At 48.0% G+C, this 25,159-nt stretch overlaps 2 protein-coding genes and 1 long non-coding RNA gene across 3 annotated transcripts in view; 1 reads left to right on the top strand and 2 right to left on the bottom strand.

Moving 5' to 3' along the window:
* Positions 1-25,159, bottom strand: part of DNAI7 (dynein axonemal intermediate chain 7) — a 278,992-nt gene that overhangs the window by 55,258 nt on the left and 198,575 nt on the right. The window lies entirely within an intron of this gene.
* KRAS (KRAS proto-oncogene, GTPase) overlaps positions 1-25,159 on the bottom strand; it is a 48,225-nt gene that overhangs the window by 19,689 nt on the left and 3,377 nt on the right. Inside the window, 1 exon segment of the mRNA XM_081210535.1 lies at positions 16,789-16,910. Coding sequence (XP_081066661.1) covers positions 16,789-16,910 — 122 coding nt within the window.
* LOC308595872 lies at positions 1,210-14,022 on the top strand. Its single transcript, XR_014012158.1, has 3 exons — positions 1,210-2,808; positions 12,842-12,917; positions 13,032-14,022. It is a non-coding gene; the product is annotated as an uncharacterized lncRNA (long non-coding RNA).

Genomic DNA, 25,159 nt, shown 5'->3' with positions numbered 1-25,159 from the left:
GTCTCCCTGGGGAGAGCATTCCACAAACGGGGAGCCACCACAGAAAAGGCCTGTTCTGATGTTGCCAACCTCTGGACCTCACGTGGAGGTGGCACATGAATAAAGAAGAGCCTCAGAGGTTGATCTCAGGTCCAGGTAGGTTCATATGGGGAGAGGCAGTCCTGGAGGTATTGCACTCGTGGGGCGTTTAAGGCTTTATGGGCCAAAACCAGAACTTTGAATTGGGCCCAGAAACTAATTGACAGCCAATGCAGTCAGTCCAAGATCGGTGTAATTATGCTCAAACCATCTTGCACTTATGCAATCCATTCTGCACTTATACACACCCCTCTCTGTGATCGGTCCAGGCATGAAAAAGCTGCAGTCGGAGTTCAAGGGCAGATTCCAGCTAGGCAAAGGCATTTTTTGAATTTTTGAATTCCGAATTTATTGTTATTCACGTTTTATACTGTATTTTATGCTTTTTCTTTTGTTGCATCAATTAAGTGTTTTAAATTTGTTGTTAGCTGCTCTGAGCCCGGTTTTCTGAACCGGGAAGGGCAGGGTATAAATAAAAAAATATTATTATTTACCGTATTTTTCGCACCATAGGACGCACCGGACAATAGGACGCACTTTATTTTAGAGGGGGGGAGAACAAGAAAAAAAAATTCTCCCCCTCTCTGCCCAGTGCCCCTTCAGTGAAGCTGCAGGAGGCGCTGCACAGAGAGGGGGAGAACTTTCCCCCTCTTGTTTTCCCGCTCCAAAACAAGGTGCCGTTTAAGGTGCGTTCAGGCGGCTACCTTGGAAGCCTGGAGAGCGAGAGGGGTCGGTGTGCACTGACCCCTCTCGCTCTCCAGGCTTCAGGTTCCTTTCAACCTGCTCTTTGGGGCTGGCGGGGGGGGAAGCCCACCACCAGCCCCAAAGAGCAGGTCAGAGAGCAGTGGAAAGGCGCAGCGGAGAGGCTCCTGCCATAGCCACGCGTCACCTCTCCAGCCAGGAGAGGGTCGCGAAGGGCTGCTTTAGCCCCGCACACGCTCTCCCGGCTGGAGAGGTGACACGGGGCTGTAGAGGTTCCTGCCATAGCCGCGCATCACCTCTCCAGCCAGGAGAGGGTCGCAGGGCTATGGCGTCTTCGCTCCATAGGATGCACACACATTTCCCCTTCATTTTTGAAGGGAAAGAAGTGCGTCCTATAGAGCGAAAAATACGGTATTAAAGGAGGGCATGAAAGAGGACTAGTGTGAGATGGGGCTATGGGAAGGATGAGTCCCGCATTCAGCTCCGGAGCCTCGAGGGACCTGATCCTTGGGCTTAACAGGATCATGCAAACACGTATAGCTTCTGGAGAGGATCTCACAGGCTGCTTGCTCCTAACCAATACTTTTTGACTGCCACACTTTGTGGAGATAAACCACGGTTTAGCATGCTGTGCAAACTTGGGCACAGCTCGTGACTGGTGAGGAGATAGCTGAACCACAAGCCCAAGTTCGGACCGCATGCCAAGGGCAGCGTGGGAGTGAAAAAAGAGAAGCAAAACAACAGCTAATTCTCTTCCAGGAGCCTGCAAGTCCTGGTAAACCATGGTTTGGTTTACTGGGGCGTGCAAACCAGACCAATGCTTTTCTCACAATTGGGGCAGGGGGAATCAGTGCTGCACAAATAGCTAATTTGGCCTCAGTTACGGATCCGTATTTTAAGCGACCCTAACCCCTTGCTAGGGACGCGGGCGGCGCTGTAGGTTAAACCACAGAGCCTAGGACTTGCCGATCAGAAGGTCAGCGGTTTGAATCCCTGTGATAGGGTGAGCTCCCGTTGCTCGGTCTCTGCTCCTGCCAACCTAGTAGTTCTAAAGCATGTCAAAGTGCAAGTAGATAAATGGCGGGAAGGTAAACGGCGTTTCCGTGCGCTGCTCTGGTTCGCCAGAAGCGGCTTAGTCATGCTGGCCACATGACCCAGAAGCTGTACGCCGGCTCCCTTGGCCAATAAAGCGAGATGAGTGCCGCAACCCCAGAGTCGGTCACGACTGGACCTAATGGTCAGGGGTCCCTTTACCTTTTAACCCCTTACTACTTTTAGATATTCCAGATTACGTTTCCCACCATTCCGTTCTGCATTTGCCTGCACCTTATCTAACTTCTCCTAGTACTTTTGCAGAGCTGGCTAGCCAGCAAACTCACTCTCAGCTATGCCGTGTTATTTCTTTTGCGAATCTGTATCTTTAAAAAATAATAATAAACACACACACAAAAAGTCCTTGTCCCTCTGCAACAGCGCTGATCCCATCAGCAAGGCACACGACCTTCCTCCACACGCTTTAATTTTCCAGAAAAAAATGTGTTTGGACAAAGTAGCGTCCTGACATTCCAGCCACCTCTCTTCCCACGGTTGCAACAAGAGCTTGGGTGAGAAGCAGATTTTATTTTTATTTTATCTTGCTTGCTCCGTGCTGAATGCAATCTTGATTACGTAACCAGAACAGAGGGGCAATTATATAAAAGTTACGGAGCAAAACGGATCAGAGCGGCGGGTGCCAAGATCTCAGAGTCCTTTCACCCATGGCACACCTACAAGAATTCCTTGCGCATTTCACGGGTATGACGTGACCGGTCTCGTTTTTTTCAAAGCGTTTCCACTGTAGGCAGAAGGAGCGGAGAAAGGGAAACAGTGCCGGGGCGAGAGCTCCTGGGAGGACGTCTCAAGGAAATAAAAACACACAGCAGGCCTCGTTCTGAGCTGAAGGAGCATAAACACCAAGAAAGAGCATGGCTGGAACAGACCAAAGACCCATCTAGATTTAGCATTCCGTTTCCAGCAGCTGCAAGGCAGGTACAATTTAATAATAATAATAATAATAATAATAATAATAATAATAATAATAATAATTTATTTATACCCCGCCCATCTGGCTGAGTTTCCCCAGACACTCTGGGCATCTCCCAATCAAGTGTTAAAAACAATACAGCACTAAATATTAAAAACTTCCCTAAACAGGGCTGCCTTCAGATGTCTTTGAAAGATAGCTGCGTATTTCCTTCACATCTGAAGGGAGGGTGTTCCACAGGGCGGGTGCCACCACCGAGAACGCCCTCAGTCTGGTTCCCTGTAACCTCACTTCTCGCAATGAGGGAACCGCCAGAAGGCCCTCAGCGCTGGACCTCAGTGTCCGGGCTGAACAATGGGGGTGGAGACGCTCCTTCAGATATACTGGACTGAGGCCGTTTAGGGCTTTAAAGGTCAGCACCAACACTTTGAATTGTGCTCGGAAACGTACTGGGAGCCAATGCAGATCTCTCAGGACCGGTGTCATATGGTCTCTGCAGCCATTCCCAGTCACCAGTCTAGCTGCCGCATTCTGGATTAGTTGTACCGTATTTTTTGCACCATAACACTCACTTTTTTCCTCCTAGAAAGTAAGGGGCAATGTCTGTGCGTGTTATGGAGGAAATGCCTACGGGTGGCATGCCTACGGATTTTCCTCCTCTAAAAACTACGTGCGTGTTATGGGCGGGTGCGTGTTATAGAGCGAAAAATACGGTAGTTTCCTGGTCATCTTCAAAGGTAGCCCCACACAGAGCACATTGTAGTAGTCGAAGCGGGAGATAACTAGAGCATGCACCACTCTGGCGAGACAGTCTGCGGGCAGGGAGGGTCTCAGCCTGCGTACCAGGTGGAGCTGGTAGACTCAGGGTAGAAGCAGGGAACGACTACAACATTGCTTTCTGCTGTTTGGCCCCGGTTATCCAGCATTCACAGGCCTCTGAGCATGGATGTTCCATGGTAAGCAGCCACAGACAGAAGCAGCAGAGCTCAGAGCAGGCCATTCTCCTTTGCATGCAGAAGGTCCCGTGTTCATTTTGGAATTTCCAGCTAGGGCTGGGAGAGGCTCCCTGCCCAAAATCCAGGAAGGTCACTGCTAGCACTGAGTTGGAGGCCGATCCCTGTGGTTCTTGAATTTGCCCAATTCACCCTTCCCCAATACGGTTGTTGCAGGAATTTATGTATAGGTGGGGGGGGGGAGGTTGCCCTCCAGCAGATATCATGCACATGCAGCCACTAGCAAAATCAGAACAATTGCTTTTGTGATTTGTCCCCACAAAACACTTCATCACAATTTCTTCCTATCTATTCAAAGGGCCTCTGCTGCACGATACCAAATGTAACAATTCGCTGATAAATGTATTTATGTACTGGCTCACTGGGAAAACTTCAGAAATTCATATAGACACGTGAGCTCAGCTATTCAGCAGCCCCTCTGCCTAAGTGATAAGCCCTGGCATCCTGATACCTGAGTGCCGGACAGGTAGCCATTCCAGAAATAACAAACCCAGATGAAGACAACAGGGTGTGATTAACTTGGCTGGGAAAGAGGGAAATGTACATATCTCTTTGGTTACACTTGATAGGTGTTTGGTGGAGGGCAAGGAGAACCATGGGGCAGGGTCCAGGATGCTCAGATTACTGCCACCAGACCTCCCCCTTCATGATGTAACCATGATGTATTAGTGATGTAGTTTGGGGGGGGGTGTAACATGGGGATTAGCAGCTAATAAAAGTTTGGGGGCCCTTTTGTTCGGGGCTTCCATCTTGTTCCACCTTGTGGCAGGTGAGAGTCCTGTTGCCACAGCCCTCAATAAAGACCAAGCCTACTGGCTGCTGTTTTGCTCTGGTATTCCTGGCTGGTGTCCTTGTTTTTTTTTTGTCCAAGGGAGCCCTCAGATTTCTCCGTTAACAGGTAATAATAAATGATGATAATAATAATAATAATAATAATAATAATAATAATAATAATAATAATCTTATTATTTGTACCCCACCCATCTGACTGGGTTGCCTCAACCACTCTGGGCGGATTCCAGCATATACAAAAACATAACAAAACATCAAACATTAAAAACTTGGGCTGCCTTTGGATGTCTTCCAAAGGTTGTATAGCTACTTCTCGACATCTGACAGGAGGGCATTCCACAGAGAAGCCCCTCTGCCTGGTTCCCCATAGCTTCACTTATCTCAGAGAGGGGATCACCAGACGTCCCTCGGAACTGGACCTATGTGTCCAGGCTGAATGATGGGGGCAGGCGTGGAGACTCTCCTCCAGGTATAATAATAATTTATAATAATTTATTATTTATACCCCGCCCATCTGGCTGGGCTTCCCCAGCCACTCTGGGCCGCTTCCAACAAAATATTAAAATACAATAGTCTACTAACATTAAAAGCTTCCCTTTAGGGCTTTAAAAGTCAGCACCAACACTTTGAATTGTACTTGGAGCCAATCTAGATCCTTTCGGACGGGTATTATATGGTCCTGGTGACTGCTGCCAGTCACCAATCTAGCTGCCACATTCTGGATTAGTTTCCAAGTCAACCTTCATAGAGCGCCATTGCAGTAGTCCAAGCGGGAGATAACCATAGCATGGCAATATGTTGCCTTCCAGGTATTTTAGATTACGACTCCTATCAGCCCCAGGCGGAATGGCACTGTGTTCAGTACTCAGAGTAGACCCACTGAAATTAATGGCCCTGAGTAAGTAGCGCCCATTGACATCAGCGGGTCGGAGTAGGACTAGCACGCACTACAACCTCACGGATTTCTACATACACCTCTCTCCGTCCAGGAAAACCAAAGGCCTTATTTATGAGATTTCTTACCATAAAGGTCCCAGGGCCGATTGCACAATACAAGAAACAACGTGCAAACAACACAGACAGAACGGTTGCAACGATAAAAACAGGTAAAGCCAGTCAGCCAGAGGCGGGCCCTACAAAACAAAATACTTTCGCTGTGGAACACCATGGTAAAGAGGTACATTTTTCCAGCATATGGCAAATGCCATACAGCGAAAATCATAGAATCACGGAGCTGGGACCATGAGGGGCATCTAGTCCAACCCCCTGCAAAGCAGGAATCTGCAGCCGTCCCATATGAGGATTGAACCTGCAACCTTGGCATTCTCAGCACCATGCTCTAACCAACTGAGCCACCCTAGATGTATCTCTTTAGGGAGGGAGTTGCGCAGTTCAGGGGCTGCCATTGAGAAAACCCTCTGCTGCGCTATGATTCTCCACACTTCCGCATCGTTCTACCCGGACACTGAGGTCCAGCACCGAGGGCCTTCTGGCAGTTCCCACACTGCGAGAAGCCAAGTTACAGGGAACCAGGCAGAGGGCCTTCTCGGTAGTGGCGCCCGCCCTGTGGAACACCCTCCCACCAGATGTCAAAGAGAACAACAACTACCAGACTTTTAGAAGACATCTGAAGGCAGTCCTGTTTCGGGAAGCTTTTAATGTTTGATGTATTATAGTATTTTAATATTCTTTTGGAAGCCGCCCAGAGTGGCTGGGGAAGCCCAGCCAGATGGGCGGGGTATAAATAATAAATTGTTGTTGTTGTTGTTGTTGTTGTTGTTGTTGTTGTTGTTGTTGTTGTTATCCTAAAAACCTGAGAGTCAGTAAGAATGATCCCAGTTCAAGGACACATGCCCCTCCCCTACCCCCACGTCTCTCCAGCCTGGCATAGCCCGACATAAGAACTCAATGTGGGGCTATGCCAGGCCAGAGAGACGTGGGGGTCAGGGAGGGGCATTGCCTGAAGGTCACATTTGGCCCCAAGTTGCCCACCCCGAGCGAGATGTCTCAAGTCTGCCTCCCACAGATGCTGGTTTTACATTTTACAGCTACGGCTTTAGCTATTAAAGGTAAAGGGACCCCTGACCATTAGGTCCAGTCGTGACTGACTCTGGGGTTGCGGTGCTCATCTCGCTTTACTGGCCGAGGGAGCCGGCGTACGGCTTCCGGGTCATGTGGCCAGCATGACTAAGCTGCTTAGCCCAAAAATGGAAAATGAGAAAGGTCCCAGCCAAAGAAGAATGGCTACTCTAGCTCAGTGTTTCCCAACCACTGTTCCGCGGCACACTAGTGTGCCGCGAGATGTTGCCTGGTGTGCCACGGGAAAAATTAAAAAATTCGAAATGATTTTTTTTTTTAAGTCAAATTTTCGATTGGGGCGCCGTCACTAGATGACCCCTGGGGTTCCCTCCCTCCTTCCCACTCTGCGCCTCCCTCCTCCTCCTCCTCCTCCTCCTCCAGGGAGGCCCTTCCTGGCTCTCGGCCAAGGCTTGGCGGCTGCCACTCACTCACTCGCTCGCCCACCCGTCCCTCCATCCCTGCACCCGGCCTCTCCCCCTCCGTCCCCGGCGCGGGGGCTGCCGGGATCCGTAGTCCCCTCGCCCTTGGCGGGGTGCGCGAACTACGTTTCCCAGCGTGGCCTGGCGGGCCGGGCATTTTGTTTGAAGCGCTCTTCTCCCGGCCATGGAATGAGCGCAGCGGCGGCGGCCAGGCGGGCAGGGGCTCTTCCGCGCAGACCCCGCGCAGCCTGCCTGCGCCCCCGCGGAGATCGGGCGGCAGGATGGAGCTCGGGGATCCCCGCGGAGGCGGAGCGGCGGAGGCGGAGGCTGCCCCCCAGGTAGGGCTGCGTCGGGGATTTTTTATTTTTGCAATGCTGCATCCGCGCCGGAGGGGACGCATTGGACCGCGGGGAGACCCCTTGGCGGGCGTGCAAGGCAATGCATGCGTGCAGGCGTTGCATGGAGTGCAGTGCAATGCAATGGCAACGCGGCGCCCTGCATGCATGCATGCAACTTCCACCGGCGATCCGGACTTGGCAGGTGAGGGGGGTCCCCAGTGGGCGGCAGAGAGAGCCGGGAGGGCGAAGGGGAGCCGGGGGGGAGCAGCGCTGCTCCCCGAGCCGAGCCCGGGGGGAAACTTCGGCGTTGTTGCGCCAGGTGTTGGAAGCGGAGGCTGGCGGGGGCCCCTCACCTGCAAAACCTGGTCGCCTCTCATATATTTCGTGCATTGCATTCATCGCCCGCTTTCTCCTCCAAGGAGCTCCCGGGGGCGCGCGTGGTTCTCCCCGTGTTATCCTCGCAACAACAGCCCTGCGAGGTGGGTCAGGCGAGTGGCCCAAGGGAGCACACAGGGATTGTCCTGGCCAGGTGGGGTGATTTGAACCCTGCTCTCTGCCCGGTCTTCGTCCTCATTTAGCCCCCACATGTGCATGACTGTGCATGACTGAGGTTTTCCCCCCTCGTCTTGGCTATGGTGTGAGTCTGTGCTGTTAATTAATGGGGTTCTGCCTTCGGAGAAGATGAGCCAGCCCTCAAGGAGGTGATTATGTAATTTGCTAGCAATTCATGTCCCTCCCGGCGTGATGCTGCGCGCTGACGTCACGGGGCTGTAATGGTGGTGTGCCTCGAGATTTTTTTCATGAAACAAGTGTGCCTTTGCCCAAAAAAGGTTGGAAAACACTGCTCTAGCTGACAGAATATGCACAACTCGCAGACTTAACGTATAGAATAAGAGAACAAGAACCTACGTTTGAAGAAGACTGGAAAACGTTTGTTGAATATATGAAAATAATTGCATACAGCATTAATGCTGGCAGCATTAAGATAAATTTAACAGTGTAAACAAGTTTTGATGGATGCAATAATGGAATACTGAATGGTATAGTTTTTGTATAGATTTAGGATATGAAAAATGAACCATGGAAAGAGAAGAAGGGAAGTCACTGATACCTTAAGGATGTAAAATGAGTATTTTAAATTGTAAAACAGAAAATTTAATAAAAAGTATATATATATATATATATATATATATATATATATATATATATATGATGGCTTTTACATCTCAAGGCGTTTGATTTATTTAAAAAAGTACAGTGGTACCTCAGGTTAAGTACTTAATTCGTTCTGGAGGTCCGTACTTAACCTGAAACTGTTCTTAACCTGAAGCACCACTTTAGCTAATGGGGCCTCCTGCTGCTGCCGCGCTGCCGGAGCCCGATTTCTGTTCTTATCCTGAAGCAAAGTTCTTAACCTGAAGCACTATTTCTGGGTTAGCAAAGTCTGTAACCTGAAGCGTCTGTAACCTGAGGTACCACTGTCATGCAAGTTCAAAAAAAGCACAAAGAAAAATGGGTCGACTTCAGCCCTTCCCAACATCTCCCCCACTCCTTCACTCCTTCGCTTCCTTTAGCCCCACAAGTCCACCTCAGTTCCAGCCAGGATGGTGGGAAACCCAACACCTCCCCCAGGCCACCAAACTGGGAGGGGTGGCTCACACCCCAGAGGACAGGATCACACTTCAAAACGACCTTGACAGATTAGAGAACTGGGCCAAAACAAACAAGATGAATTTTAACAGGGAGAAATGTAAAGTATTGCACTTGGGCAAAAAAAATGAGAGGCACAAATACAAGATGGGTGACACTTGGCTTGAGAGCAGTACATGTGAAAAGGATCTAGGAGTCTTGGTTGACCACAAACTTGACATGAGCCAACAGTGTGACGCGGCAGCTAAAAAAGCCAATGCAATTCTGGGCCTCATCAATAGGAGTATAGCATCTAGATCAAGGGAAGTAATAGTGCCACTGTATTCTGTTCTGGTCAGACCTCACCTGGAGTACTGTGTCCAGTTCTGGGCACCACAGTTCAAGAAGGACACTGACAAACTGGAACGTGTCCAGAGGAGGGCAACCAAAATGGTCAAAGGCCTGGAAACGATGCCTTATGAGGAACGCTAAGGGAGCTGGGCATGTTTAGCCTGGAGAAGAGGAGGTTAAGGGGTGATATGATAGCCATGTTCAAATATATAAAAGGATGTCACATAGAGGAGGGAGAAAGGTTTTTTTCTGCTGCTCCAGAGAAGCGGACACGGAGCAATGGATCCAAACTACAAGAAAGAAGATTCCACCTAAACATTAGGAAGAACTTCCTGACAGTAAAGAGCTGTTTGACAGTGGAATTTGCTGCCAAGGAGTGTGGTGGAGTCTCCTCCTTTGGAGGTCTTTAAGCAGAGGCTTGACAACCATATGTCAGGAGTGCTCTGATGGTGTTTCCTGCTTGGCAGGGGGTTGGACTTGATGGCCCTTGTGGTCTCTTCCAACTCTATGATTCTATGATTCTAGGTGAGATGCCAGGTAAGGGGCCTAGCATCAGCAACACTGGGGAGGCTCCCAAAAGCTGGGCGTGGGGAGGCAACACACACACACAAACACACACTGGTCACACAAACAAAGGAAGTGGCATTCTGCACCCCCACACAGCACTTTCGGTCACACTCTTGCGTGAGCCGTTATCGCTCAATTCCACGATACTTGCGTAGCGTAAATTCCTACTACCCTGTGCCCTCGTTGGAGTTGGTCTGTTTAATAAGAAAGGCGGAACCTGCAGATAACCAAGAAAAAAAACTTCTGTTGGGTTCACCAGCCGAGGGGGTGAGTCACATCCAGAGGCTTGAGAAAAACCACGGACTTCTCTTTGGGTCAAGCAAGATAGCCATTTGACCAGCAGAGGGCACTCTGTGAACTTTGGCTGCTGGTTTTCATTTCAGCTAAGGGATGCTGTCGTGCTAGGATGCAGATTTCACATCCTGCCGGTTTTGGTGCTTGCTGCTATTGTTTCTGTATAGCTGTCGTTATAAATATACGTATTTGTAAAAATTACTAGGCCCCTGCCACACTCACATCTTATGTGACAGGGTCAGTGGTACATAAAGAGACATCCGTCTCCAAGAGCTTTCACTTTTTTTCTTTCTTTTTTTACGCCCGTCAGCTCACTGAAGAAAGAATTCGGCATTCGCTTTTCTTCTATCCTCTCTCACCCTGTTATGAATCTACACTAAAAGGGAGTTGACTGCATGTGAAAAATCACAGGAGAACATCTCACGCAGGTCAGGAGGCTTTTGCCATATAGCTGGAAGAGATCCCTAGGGTCAAAGTATTTTAATACGGTACTTTGTTGGAAGCCGCCCAGGGTGGCTGGGGAGACCCAGACAGATGGGCGGGGTATAAATAATAATAATAATAATTTATTATTATTATTATTATTATTATTATTATTATTATTATTATTATTATTATTATTATCATCATCATCATCATCTAGTCCAACCCTCTGCAATGTGTGAATCTTTTGCCCCACATGGGGCTCGAACCCAATCTTCTGTAAGAAAGCAACTCTCTGACTCATTATCCCTATCAGTGTATCACCAGTAATAATCCTGTTACAGTGGTACCTCGGGTTAAGTACTTAATTCGTTCCGGAGGTCCGTTCTGAACCTGAAACTGTTCTTAACCTGAAGCACAACTTTAGCTAATGGGGCCTCCTGCTGCTGCTGCGCTGCCGGAGCACAATGTCTGTCCTGAAGCAAAGTTCTTAACCCGAGGTACTATTTCTGGGTTAGCGGAATCTGTAACCTGAAGCGTATGTAACCTGAAGCGTATGTTACTCGAGGTACCACTGTATTGGGCCTCAGATTGACTTGCAACTCCTTTAATTTTTCCTCTAGATGCCCTTTCCGGAAGAGGAAACAACATTCCAGGGATATGTTTTTTTAACCGCTTGTGGTTATCTATTTAAGCATGCATATAGGATCACTCAGGAACTGATCTTCAAGAGGGAGTGCGTTAGACGGGGCCCAGGGTTAAGTGGGTGACTCGGGGGCCAGAAAGAGTCTGCCTCTCACGGTTGTCATGGTGATGAAATGGGACCAATTCCACACAAGTCACCTTGAGCTTCTCAGGCAGGATTATAATGTAAGAAACGGGAGGATAATTGGCATCATCGCCTTTGTGAGAAAGTCAGGTGTCAATCTGAATTCAAACCTCAGGTCCTTAATCCGCTTACTTTGCTGAAGGAACGCAGACCAGCCCTCCCCTAAGAGAGTCTTGAAGGGACAAAGATGAATGAGGTAGGAGGATGACTTAAAAGTCATCGACTCATTCAACTATCAAGAGCCCATTGTGTGGAATCCTCCAGCTCAAGGCTGCTTGGAAGGTGATAAAAACCTCCAGTTACCCGATGGCGTTTGTTCCCACCTTTGTCCTTCATTTATCTCGACGCAAACTTGCTTGCATTTGATTAGGAGGCCTTGTAACGGCACAGGATCAGTGCCCTGATGGGCCTCAGCGGGGGCTACACTGTGAAGGCAAGTAGCGGACGTGGCTTAAAGAAATCATAGCGTTGGTGCTGACCTTTAAAGCCCTAAATGACCTGAAGGAGCGTCTCCACCCCTGCTGTTCAGCCCGGACACTGAGGTCTAGCTCCGGCGGCCTTCTGGAAGTTCCCTCACAGCAAGATGTGAAGCTACAGGGAACCGGGCAGAGGGCCTTCTCAGTAGTGGCACCCTCCCTGTGGAACAAACACCCTTCCATCAGATGTCCAATAGATAAACATGACTTGTAGGAGACATCTCTAGGCAGCCCTATATAGGGAACTCTCTAATGTTTGATATCTTATTATGCTTTTATATTTGTTGGAAGCCGCCCAGAGTGGCTGGGGCAACCCAGTCAGGTGGGTGGGGTACAAATAATAAAATTATTATTATTATATTACTGGGCTATGTAGCCCAATGGTCCGAATCGGTATAAGGCAACTTTCTGCATTCGTCCATTTGGCTACTGTGGGATAACAGGCGGCTCGTCTGGCCTAGCAACACAGGTCCAGTATACCTGAAGGAGCATCTCCACCTCCATCGTTCTGCCTGGACACTGAGGTCTAGCGCCGAGGGCCTTCTGGTGGTTCCCTCGCTGCAAGAAGCAGAGGGCCTTCTTGGTAGTGGCACCCGCCCTGTGGAACGCCCTCCCACCAGATGTCAAAGAGAAAAACTATTACCAGACTTTTAGAAGACATCTGAAGGCAGCCCTCTTTACGGAAGCTTTTAATGTTTAACAGACTACTGTATTTTAATACTTTGTTGGAAGCTGCCCAGAGTGACTGGGGAAACCCAGCCAGATCGGTGGGGTATAAACAATAAATCATCATCATCATCATCATTAACCTCTGTGTTCACTATCTAGATGCTTATAAAGAAGTGTTGGGTTTCTATACAAGGAGCAAAATGGCTTGCCTGCTCAGTCTTCACCTGCCAAGAAGGTAAGCTCTTCAGCTCATCTGCCAGCTCTCGTTGCAAAATGGTCTACAACAAGCAGACCAACTACCATTATTTCTACTAGTTATTTCTACCATTTCACCCTCCCGCGTTTCTAGGACAAGCCTAGAAGAGACTGTCCTGCCAAGGGCCGTCAAGCAAGTTTTGATCAGCAGCAGGACTTGAACTCGGGACTTCCTGGTTCATCGCTCGATCCCTTGGTTACCACATTACAATGCCATAGCCTTTCCCAGATGGGTGCCCTGCGTATCTTTTGGGCAGTGCTGGCAGGAGCTGATGGGAATTGTAGCCCAAAAGATCTGGAAGGACTTTGGAACCCGAAAACTTATCCAACTTCCCTGGACAGTTTGAAGGCTACAGGAGAACCAGAAAGCAGCAGCACTTCACAGATAAGGACAGGTGACCTTGCAAAACCCCAGCGCTCATAACCAAGGATCACCTCTTTTACATCTTTACTTGAAGGTTCTTGCCATATTCACTTATTCTTCCACCGTCTGCCCTCTGCTAATTTAAAAGCGCAGACAATGCCTGTTCTTTCAGTTAATAACATGTTAAAATACATAATCGCCTGACGATGTATTTTCACAATTCAAAAGATACCTCTCATGCCGTCTTCAGACATGCTATTAAAACCGTTGTTTTTTTTGTTCTGCCAGACTTTTTTTAAAGAAACAATTAAGTCTTATTTGCCTCTCTGCCAGCTGCTGTTTTGAAATTCTTTCATGCCAAGTCTTTTGAATTTGTTTTTATTGCCTGCGTTGCAGGATGCCTTGGAAATAATCTTATTCTGAAAGGAGGCTGGATGTGAATTAAACAAAGGCGAACAACTCTGCCAGTAGCGTGGCTGCAAGAGGCAAAATGACAGGGCACTGTTAGCATTGGCCCCTGGGGTCCCTTCCAACTCTACAGTTCTCTGATTATATGAGGTTCTCGCCCTACAGTGCCTTAATACTCCTGTGCAATACAGGCAAGATGCCTCCATTCCCTGCTCAAAGATTGAACTACTGACATTGCTAGCAACTCCCATTAACTAGGCTGTGGGTTTTTAAAGTTTAATTTAAGTTTTTAGGCTTTGGGGGGATTTTTTAAGCATTTTTTTTCTTAAAAAAATCACCCTACTTGCCGTATGTTTGGGTTTTCCCAGACCTTTTGCCAATTCAGGGGGGAAAACAACAACAACGCCCGGACGCCATTTTGAAGCCCGATGTCCGGAGGAAGCCCTGCATTAAGAAAACTTTGGGCAAGGCCAGAGATGAAACGGCAGAACATCTGCTTTGCATGCAGAAGGAGGTCCCAGTTTCAGTTCTACGCATCTCCAGGTGGCAATGAGAATGTCCCTTGCCCAACGCCCCATCCCCTGACTTACGGGATTCCTGCCGATTCCCACATGCGCCCCTTTTTCTGGGGTTTCAGCAGGTGTTGACAACACATTTTCAACCCTGTTAATGGGGCCTTAAGAATTGGAGGTCAAGATCACCCCTTGCTGGATCAGAACTAAGGTCTACCGGCCAGGAGCTTCCAAGAAGGTCACAAGCAGGGTGCGAGACCTCAGCCAACCACCCTCTAACTTTGCCGAAGGGCATCTATGCATATAAATTAGCAGGCCCAAATCTGCGACACGGATCAGTGGCCGGGTGTTCCCCTGGTGTAGCAATTACGTAAACAGGCCACATTTCATGGCATGGCAGCACCTAGCCACAATAGTGCTATATCTTCTAAATCCATAGTCTTCAACCGTTTCAAACCTGGGACCCGCCTCTAACTCAATCCTGCATTTGGAGATGCCTTTCTTAACGTTTTTTAACCATATTTGCCTATGGCGGTAGTGCTGCTGTTGCAACCCACCACAGGCCAGGCCATTTCAATTACAGTATATACTCGAGTATAAGCCGATCCAAATATAAGCCGAGGCACCTAATTTTAGCACAAAGAACTGGGGAAACTTACTGACTCGAGTATAAGCCGGTTCACCACACCACAAACCAGGTGGTGGCGGCAGCGGCGGAGGAAGGAGCAGCCCGAAAGGGCTCCTTTTGGGCCACTTGTCCCTCCACCGCTACCTCTGCCAGTCACAAGAGCAGGCATAGGAGCCACGGTTGGGAGAGGAACAGCGCAGCGCAGTGCCCGTGGGAGAGGAACAGCTCAGCGCAGTGCCCGTGAGAGAGGAACAGCGCAGCGCGGTGCCCGTGAGAGAGGAACAGCGCAGCGCGGTGCCCGTGGGAGAGGAACAGCGCAGCGCGGTGCCCGTGGGAGAGGAACAGCGCAGCGCGGTGCCCGTGGGAGAGGAACAGCGCAGCGCGGTGCCCGTGGGAGAGGAACAGCGCAGCGCGGTGCCCGTGGGAGAGGAACAGCGCAGCGCGGTGCCCGTGGGAGAGGAACAGCGCAGCGCGGTGCCCTTGGGAGAGGAACAGCGCAGCGCAGTGCCCGTGGGAGAGGAACAGCGCAGCGCAGTGCCCGTGGGAGAGGAACAGCGCAGCGCAGTGCCCGTGGGAGAGGAACAGCGCAGCGCAGTGCCCGTGGGAGAGGAACAGCGCAGCGCAGTGCCCGTGGGAGAGGAACAGCGCAGCGCAGTGCCTCTCCCAGCTGCAGCTCCTGTGCCTGCCATTGCGAGAGGCGGCCAGCAGCAGGACCACCGGCAAGAAAGGGCTCCTTTCGGGCCGCTCATCCCGCTGCCTCACTCGAGTATAATCCAAAGGGGGCTTTTTTTCAGCATAAAAAAATGTGCTGAAAACATCGGCTTATACTCGAGTATATACAGTTTGTTATTTGTTTATTAAATTTGTCAGTCGTTTTATGTCGCCCGGGGCAGCCCAACGCAACTTACAAACCAACCAGCAAGCAATACTCATAGAATTATAGAGTTGGAAGGGACCCCAGATGAAATCTGGTCCAACCCCTCTCAATGCAGGAATCCTGCACACAGCCGTCTCTGGGGCTCAAACCGCAAACCTTCTGGTTAACAACCAGGCGCACTGACCCATTGCACCACACTAGAACCCCACATCTCCTGCCCACCTAGCAGTTTGAAAGCACGTCAATGTGTGAGTAGATAAATAGGTACAGCTCCGGCGGAAAGGTAAACAACGTTTCCGTGCGCTGCTCTGGTTCACCAGAAGTGGCTTAGTCATGCAGGAAGCTGTACGCCGGCTCCCTCGGCCAATAAAGTGAGATGAGCGCCACAACCCCAGAGTCGGCCACGACTGGACCTAATGGTCAGGAATCCCTTTACCTTTACCTTAGACCCCACATGCCCCAGTACTGGGTCCCCACCCACCTGCTGAAGACCAGTGCTCTACATCAGGCATGCATTCCAGGTCCAGGAACACGCTTTTAACATGCATTTGGGGACCCGTCCCTTAATCTTCCACCCTATATTTGCTGGGAGCATTCCCATTGCTAACGGAAGCTGTTTTGGGAAATTCCACAACTCAAGGAAGAAGGCTGCTGGGTTAAACCATTTTTGTCCCCTGCAAGTCAGCCAGTGAGAAAATCCACCTCCTCCAGTGGCTTTTGCCAGATGACTCCCACAGTCCATGGGTTGTTAGGGAACTAAATTATACCAAGAGCAGAGTCATTGAAATGAATGGGCCCAAGTCTGTGAATAGCATGAACACAGCACAGCTCCATGCCTAGAGGAACATCAACAATCCACCTTTGACAGAGAGTCGTGAAGAATTAATAGACGATTAAAGGTTAAAAAAGGGGTTAATCCTTTATCTCTGTTATCGTTATGAACATATGCAAAACCCAAGAGCTAAATGCATCCTAGGAGAGCCTAGTCAAGATGGAAAAGGAGAAAACAAGATTCCTGCATTGCCTTGCGGTCTCTTATTCACTTATTAGGAAATCATTTACCTCTATTGTAGGGTCGTATTCATCTACGAAATGGTTCTGAATCAGCTGTATCGTCAGCGCACTCTTGCCCACACCACCAGCTCCAACAACGACCAGCTTGTATTCCGTCATCTTCTGCAGGCCTGTTGAAGGTGAAGCAGAAATATCAGCTTTATTCAATGGAACACTGGAGGCCCTTTGGCTACAGGTAACTCTTCTCGTTGCCTTTATTTGCAGTTCCAAAGACACAGAAACCACAAGAAATGGACGCTGCCGTCAAATAAGCAAAGCTTTGCATGGCTTCGTTTTCCAAATCCAACGTCGGAAATGGCAATATTCCAGAAACCAGGAGGGCATCTCTGTATACCAAGACACTCTCCAACCAACCTTGCATTTAACCACCTTAGAACAAACTAACTTCAAAAGGAAACACCAGGGGGCTGAACTGCAATTCATCAGGCAGGTATGTCAGCTGGGTCTTGAATCGAGATTGTGGATTTTTGATTGCACTCCTTACACCACCAATGCTGGGATGTTTCTTTCGTCACCTTGTTTAATTGGCCATTGAAATTAATTTGCTTTTAGGGTTGTACAGTAGGGATGGGCAATATCTGGTTTTCAACATCACAATATATCACCAGCTATACATTGTGATATACTGATATATCACCAAGTCTGAAATAAGGCATTGGCCAGCTTCACGGTTTTTCGTGCACCGTGATTTTTGCAAAGCACACAAACACACACACCATGATTCACGATATATTGCCAGGTCAAAAATTATGAAACTCATATTACAATATGGACTTGAAACCAGTTTTGGACGGTTTATCAACATATCGTCCAGCCGTAATGTACAGCTAAGCTGGTCTCTGACTGGACTTTTGGCTTTTCAGTTATTTCTGATACCCTCATACACACCATGCTGCTCCCAGTCTCATGTATCTGAACGTAAGAGTGGTTCACCTAGTGGGGTGAAGCCACAGCAATGGCCTCCTTCGCCTGCCAGAAGGGTCGAAGCGGCAGCAAGGTCCGGGTTGCGCCAGCACACCATGAAAACGTGTCTGGCACTCACACCAATGCTGCTGCAAAGGCCTGACTCTGCCACTCCCTCAGTCCTGCCAAACCACAGACATGGCTCAGCAGAAGGCGACTGGTGGTCTCCACCACATGGGACAACCTGCTCCTCCCACAATCCTAGAAAGATTGGGTTGCATTTAATAGAATCATAGAATGACAGAGTTTGAAGGGACCCTGAAGATCCTCTAGTCCAACCCCCGGCAATCCAAGAATATGCAGCTGTTCCATATTTGTTAGTCTTCAGGGAGCCACAAGGCTCTTTGCTGTTCTTTTTACTATATACGGCTAAGCTATTTCTCACATAATTAGAGTAAATAAATACGGAACATAATTCCAGACCAAAGGGCTCACTAAACTCGACTACCATTCCTTTAGCTCAGCCAGTAAAGCATGACATTCACAATGCAAAATTAGAATATTCAGAGCATGCACATACATGGCACATTCTGTACATACAGTGGTACCTCAGGTTACATACACTTCAGGTTACAGACTCCTCTAACCCAGAAATAGTACCTTGGGTTAAGAACTTTGCTTCAGGATGAGAACAGAAATCGTGCTCTGGCGGCGCGGCAGTAGTGGGAGGCCCCATTAGCTAAAGTGGTGCTTCAGGTTAAGAACAGTTTCAGGTTAAGAATGGACCTCCAGAACAAATTAAGTACTTAGCCCGAGGTACCACTGTATGACCAGCAGCGTTCAAAAGAGTGTTTGCCATCCTGCCACACTCAATCTCATTGAAAATGGCATGTACAACTGAAAATTCAACCGTCTCAGTAGTGGAGATCAAAGTAACTGGCAGGTGGCACTGTATAGCTTTGGCCAAATTGCAGCCATTCATTCAGATGACCTCCAAAGGAAACACCAAGTGACACAAATACTCAAGTTTTGGTCATCTCACTACGCCAATGAGCATGTTGGTGCAACAATGCCACAGAGATCAGACAATGCAAGAGTTGTGCTTCAAACACATTCAAAAAGAAGGGCTAGCAGGAATTACTTTAAGATTCCAAGTATATAACTGACCACCTTCATGTATTTTTCCAGATCTATTCAGGAGACGTTAAATCACCATCCCTAAAATTCCATAAAGGGCACGGGTGGTGCTGTGGTCTAAACTGCTGAGCCTCCTGGGCTTGCCGATCAGAAGGTCAGCGGTTCGAATCCCCGTGACGGGGTGAGCTCCCGTTGTTTGGTCCCTGCTCCTGCCGATCTAGCAGTTCGAAAGCACACAAAAAATGCAAATAAATTCCCGCTCCAGCGGGAAGGTAAACAGCATTTCCATGCAATGCTCTGGTGTCAGTGTTCTGTTGCGCAAGAAGCAGCTTAGTCATGCCTGCCACATGACCCGGAAAAACTGCGGAGCAGACAAATGTCGGCTCCCTTGGCCTGTAAAGCGAGATGAGCGCCGCAACCCCAGAGTCGTTCGCGACTGGACTGTCAGGCGTCCCTTTACCTTTAAAATTCCATAAATACATTTAGTGTCCAAAAATTACTGGGCCAAGAAGTGCCAAGGGAAGGAGGGAGCAGCAACCTTCTCTCTCCCCCCCCCCCCCAATTCCTGCTGGTATTCATGGCATCAGTCAAATGGCATCAGTTTGGTTGTAAGTCGCTTTTAATTGACCTGGGTAAGATACAGCAACTAACATCATCATCATCATCATCATCATAGATACGCACTGCTTGGAGGGCTGTTCAGCCTAGGACGTCCACTAAGGAGTGAGAAATGGGGCACAGCCCACCAACTGTGGACATCTAAACAGCAGACACAGCCTTCCACACTATGGCAAGATGTATTGCATGGCATTTAAATGATGCCTCAATCCAAACCTGTACATATAAATTGGCACATTCAAATATTACGTGATTATGTGCTCTCGCATCCCTTTTTTGGGGGGAGGTGCCAAGCGGCTGCCATGAATGTACCCTGGTGTCAGATTCCCCTTCCTCAGGAAATAAAGTCAAGGACTTTTTGAATCAGAAGAACCTTCTCTCTCCCCAACCCCAAATCCCATTGACATTTATTTTATTTTATTTTTATTTTATTTTATTTTATTATTATTTTTTGGAATGGCTTAAAGCAGGCAAATGCATGGGCAAACTCGGCCCTCCAGATGTTTTGGACTACAACCCCCATCATCCCTGACCACTGGTCCTGTTAGCTAGGGATGGGAGTTGTAGTCCCAAAACATCTGGAGGGCCGAGTTTGTCTATGCTTGGCTTAAAGTTACAAGAAAGGAGATTCCTAATAAACATCAGGAAGAACTTTCTGACAGTAAGAGGTGTTTGACAGTGGAACGGACTCCCTCAGAAAGTGGTGGTCTCTCCTTCCTTGGAGGTTTTTAAGCAGAGGTTGGGTGGCCATCTGTCAGGGATGCTTTTGTTGAGATTCCCGCATTGCAGGGGGTTGAACTAGATGACCCTTGGAGTCTCTTCCAACTCTACAGTTCTATTATTCTATGTCATCAGGCGCCAGAAGCAGAGGCATTTATTGTACAGTAAGCCTGCAGCTCACTGAGCAGGGGCTGTGTTCCAGGGATCAAACCTTGAGCCAAAATCGCTTATTATCAAAACACATTGGGTTCAATGGCAGGTGGGGTTGCCAAAGTCAATTTTCCTGGATCCCTGCCCAGTTTTCCAATACCCTTTTTTTAAAAAAAAAAATTGCTATGCGCGTAAAGCTGAATGTACACAAGTTAAATGTTCATAAGTTGTGGGCTTGCCGTATTGAGAGCATTGGCCAGAAGCACAGCCCCTGGCAACATGCCTCGAAAGCGACAGAAATTAACTAAAGACAGCTCCACCATGGCCTATGTGAGTAAGAGGGATCTGAGCCATGGTTTCCTGATTCCAAGGCCAGTGTACTCACTGAATCAGGTTCAGGAATCACTTTAGAGCTGTTTACATACCTAATAATGCTGTGAGGAGGAATTAAAGAACCTTTTAATGAGGGTGAAATAGGAGCGCAAAATATGGTTTGAAGCTCAACATCAAAAAAAAACAAAAATCATGGCTACTGGGCCCATCACCTCCTGGCAAATAGAAGGGGAAGAAATGGAGGCAGTGAAAGATTTTACAGCGTGACGAAGCTGCAACTGGCGAGCCAGCACCAGCGCCGCACACAGAAACGCCGTTTACCTTCCCGCTATAAAGCGGTACCTATTTATCTACTTGCACTTAGGGGTGCTTTCGAACTCCTAGGTGGGCAGGAGCTGGGACCGAACGATGGGAGCTCACCCCGCCGTGGGAATTCGAACCGCCAACCTTGCGATCAGCAAGTCCTAGGCACTGAGGTTTTACCCACAGCGCCACCCGCGTCCCTAGACCTAGACAGCATCTTAAAAAGCAGAGACATCACCTTACCAACAAAGGTCCGTATAGTTAAAACTATGGTTTTCCCAGTAGTGACGTATGGAAGTGAGAGCTGGACCATAAAGAAGGCTGATCGCTGAAGAATTGATGCTTTTGAATTCTGGTGCTGGAGGAGACTCTTGAGAGTCCCATGGACTGCAAGAAGATCAAACCTATCCATTCTGAAGGAAATCAGCCCTGAGTGCTCACTGGAAGGACAGATCCTGAAGCTGAGGCTCCAATACTTTGGCCACCTCATGAGAAGAGAAGACTCCCTGGAAAAGACCCTGATGTTGGGAAAGATGGAGGCACAAGGAGAAGGGGACGACGGAGGACGAGATGGTTGGACAGTGTTCTCGAAGCTACCAGCATAAGTTTGACCAAAGTGCGGGAGGCAGTGGAAGACAGGAGTGCCTGGCGTGCTCTGGTTCATGGGGTCACGAAGAGTCAGACACGACTAAACGACTAAACAACAACAAAATAATGCTGTATATCACTTTACACTCGAAAAGATTCCACAGCAATTTATAGTAAATCAGACCACCAAAATTAAAACACAATTTTCAAAAAGTATCACCGACACACACACACACACACACACAACTGCTATCAAGTTACTTGACTTTTTTTTAATCATGAACACTTGAATGTCGAATGTCTTATCTATAAAAAAAAAATGCATTTACTCTGATGGCACCAGCAAAACCTATTTTTAAATTTACGACTTCAAACAATATTATTGTAGGGCTGCTGTTGGCCGTCATGTTCTCTCCTATTAAAGTCCGTTTTTATCTAGTTAGGTAATTTATGAGCCAATATATACCAAAGAGGGACCTTTCTTGTACTTTGAACTTGAGAAACACATCATTATTATGATGCAGCGCCTGCTGAAATTAAATGAAAGTCACAAGTTCCATATTACTTGGTTCAGATGCTAATCTAACAGAGAAAAACATCCTATTTTCTTTCTTCATCAAACTGATAAAACTTACTCAGCAGAGCTTTTAATAAATTCATAACAGATTACGTGGCGTAGGTTAGGCGGAAACACATTGCGGCTGCCGCTTCCCCAAAGCCAATACGGGATAAACTGGGATTAGAGTCGATGTTTCTCACTTCCAAACTTGAAGATACCAGCCAAGTGCTTTTCAGTTTTTCAGCCTTCAAGGAACCGTTTCTGCTTTGGACTTGCCTGCCAGATAAAACTCTTGATGGAACCTCTGCAAGTTGCAGAGAATTCTGGCGCATGTTGCAAGGTGTGCAGCCAGCTCAACTGTGCACTAAGCAGACCTGCTGAGCCTCAGCTTGAGCTCTGGGCATGGACAACATGGCCCCAATACAACCCTGTACAAAGAAAGAGAAGATAGATACCAGCGGGCAAAGCATTTTTCAGGGGAAGTTGCCCATCATAACTGATCTCTTCGTGACCATTCCACATTCATCTGCATCCACATAAAAATCCACATCCAAAAACATTTCAACATGTGTGATTACGGCTGACTATTGGGCATGGAAGCTGGTGCTGATGGGAGTTGTGGTCCAAAACCTCAAGAAGACACCGTAAGAATTGGTAGAAAATGTTAGTAGTGCTGAAAAACACCTTTATGATGCCTGGAACAATAGAACAAGGGTAGCTTAATACGACACTCTCCACTTGGCTAAAGTTCATCTTGGTCACCAGGGATGATGGGAGCTAGAGTCCAACGGGCATCTAAAAGGGTCATAAGTTCCCTCCATCCCTGCAACTCTAGAATGCGTTGGCTGAGGTTGCTGCATTGCAAGGGGTTGGGATAGATGACCGTCAGGGTCCCTTCCAACTCTACAATTCTCAAAGGTTCCACAACCACATCCAGCAGCCTTTGGAAGGTGCAAGGACTGGAGCTGTCACAACAAACACATCCAAACCCAGTTCACACGATGTCTATGCAATGAGCCAGTGTCTTTTCTTGCACAAGCCAGACTTTTAAAATACCACAGGTGAGCTTTAGAGCTACACAGACATTTTTCACCAGGCTGAGCTGCTTGGAGAAAGAACGAACAAAGCCTTTGCCGGATTATACTTTATCCTAGCCGAGCTTGCCACATTTAAAAAATAGGAAATAATCATTACAGAACGTTAATAAACATTACAGAAGCCATCTACAGACAGGGTGGTGGGAAGCTTTAACCTCTCAGGAATTCCCCCACTGGCAATATGGCCATTTCTGCATATCCAGCACTCAGGACCTCTCCAATTTGAACCACAGGGACTCCGCAAAAACCTTTACCACCCTGCATACTCTGGTTACAGCAAGGGGCAGGCAGGCCACTCGCCGCAAGAACAGGGAAATGGCACATCCACAAGGTCTTCAGTACTACTCGGCATCTAGATTTGCCCAATACAGTGGTACCTTGGTTCTCAAACTTAAACTGTTCCGGAAGTCCGTTCCAAAACCAAAGCGTTCCAAAACCAAGGTGTGCTTTCCCATAGAAAGTAATGCAAAATGGATTAATCGGTTCCAGACTTTTAAAAACAACCCCTAAAACAATAACGTAACATGAATTTTACTATCTAACGAGACCACCGATCCATAAAATGGAAGCAATAAACAATGTGCTGCAGTCACACAATCAATCAGTAGTTGAACTGGGTTCCACACAGTCAGCAAAACAAAACGAAAAAGAGCCGCAAAAACACAAAATAAAGAGCAAAAACAGACAGACCTCAGCGTAACACACAAAACGGAAGCGTAACACTCAAAATGTTCGCAAACCGGAACACTTACATCCGGGTTTGCAGTGTTTGGGTTCCAAGTTGTTTGAGTACCAAGGCGTTTGAGAACCAAGGCACCACTGTATAGAAAACAAAAGTTTCGTTTGGTTTAAAGTTTAAACTCCTCATCCCCAATATTTGCACATATTCATCTCTCAGTGTTTTGCAGGTAGAAGATCTGGGCTCAATCCCAGGCATCTCCAGGTAGGGGCTAATAGAGACCCCTGCCTGATACGCTGGGGAACAGCTGCCAGTCAGTGCAGAGGACACTCAGCCAAATGGGCTTGTGGAGTATAAGGCAGCCCCGCCCCCTTTTGCCTCTGGCCCCACCCACTTTTTGTCTGTTACTCCACCCACAATGGAATTATACAGTTGGAAAGGACCCCCGGGATCATCCGGTCCAACCCCCTGCAATGAAGGAACCTTTTGCCTAACCTGAGGCTCAAATAATAGTAACAACAACAAGAACAACAACAGCAACTTTATTATTTATATCCCACTCATCAACAACAACTTTATTATTTATATCCCGCTCATCAACAACAACAACTTTATTATCTGTACCCCACTCATCAACAACAACTTTATTATTTATATCCCGCTCATCAACAACTTTATTATTTATATCCCGCTCATCAACAACAACTTTATTATTTATACCCCGCTCATCAACAACAACTTTATTATTTATACCCCGCTCATCAACAACTTTATTATTTATATCCCGCTCATCAACAACAACTTTATTATTTATACCCCGCTCATCAACAACTTTATTATTTATACCCCGCTCATCAACAACAACTTTATTATTTATACCCCACTCATCTGGCTGGGTTCCGCAGCCACTCGAACCCATGGCCCTGAGATTAAGAATCTCATGCCTTAAGATCAAAAAGACCCCCTATCCCTGGGGTATCAGGAGGGTCTCTCTTCTTTCCCGATGGACCTAAGAGACTACATAAAATCTCGTTGGATGTACATAGCAAGCATGAAGGTTCCGACAGATTAGAGCAGGCAGAAGCACAAAAGGAATATTTGCAAAATACTGCCCCCCAAGGGGGGAAATGGAAGGCAGATTTTCCAGGAAGGGGGACCCCCACGCAGGAGAGGAACAATGTCCGGGAGGGATGAGGAGGAAGTGGGGCGCATCCAGGATGGAAGGGGCAGGAAGGTCCCCTTCCTTACTTCCTTCAAGGGGTGGTGGGGAAG

Source organism: Podarcis bocagei (assembly GCF_964188305.1).
Source record: "Podarcis bocagei genome assembly, chromosome: 10".
Classification (NCBI taxonomy): Eukaryota; Metazoa; Chordata; class Lepidosauria; order Squamata; family Lacertidae; genus Podarcis; species Podarcis bocagei.
Note: the sequence above shows the minus strand (reverse complement) of the source record. Positions and strands in the feature narration are given on the sequence as shown.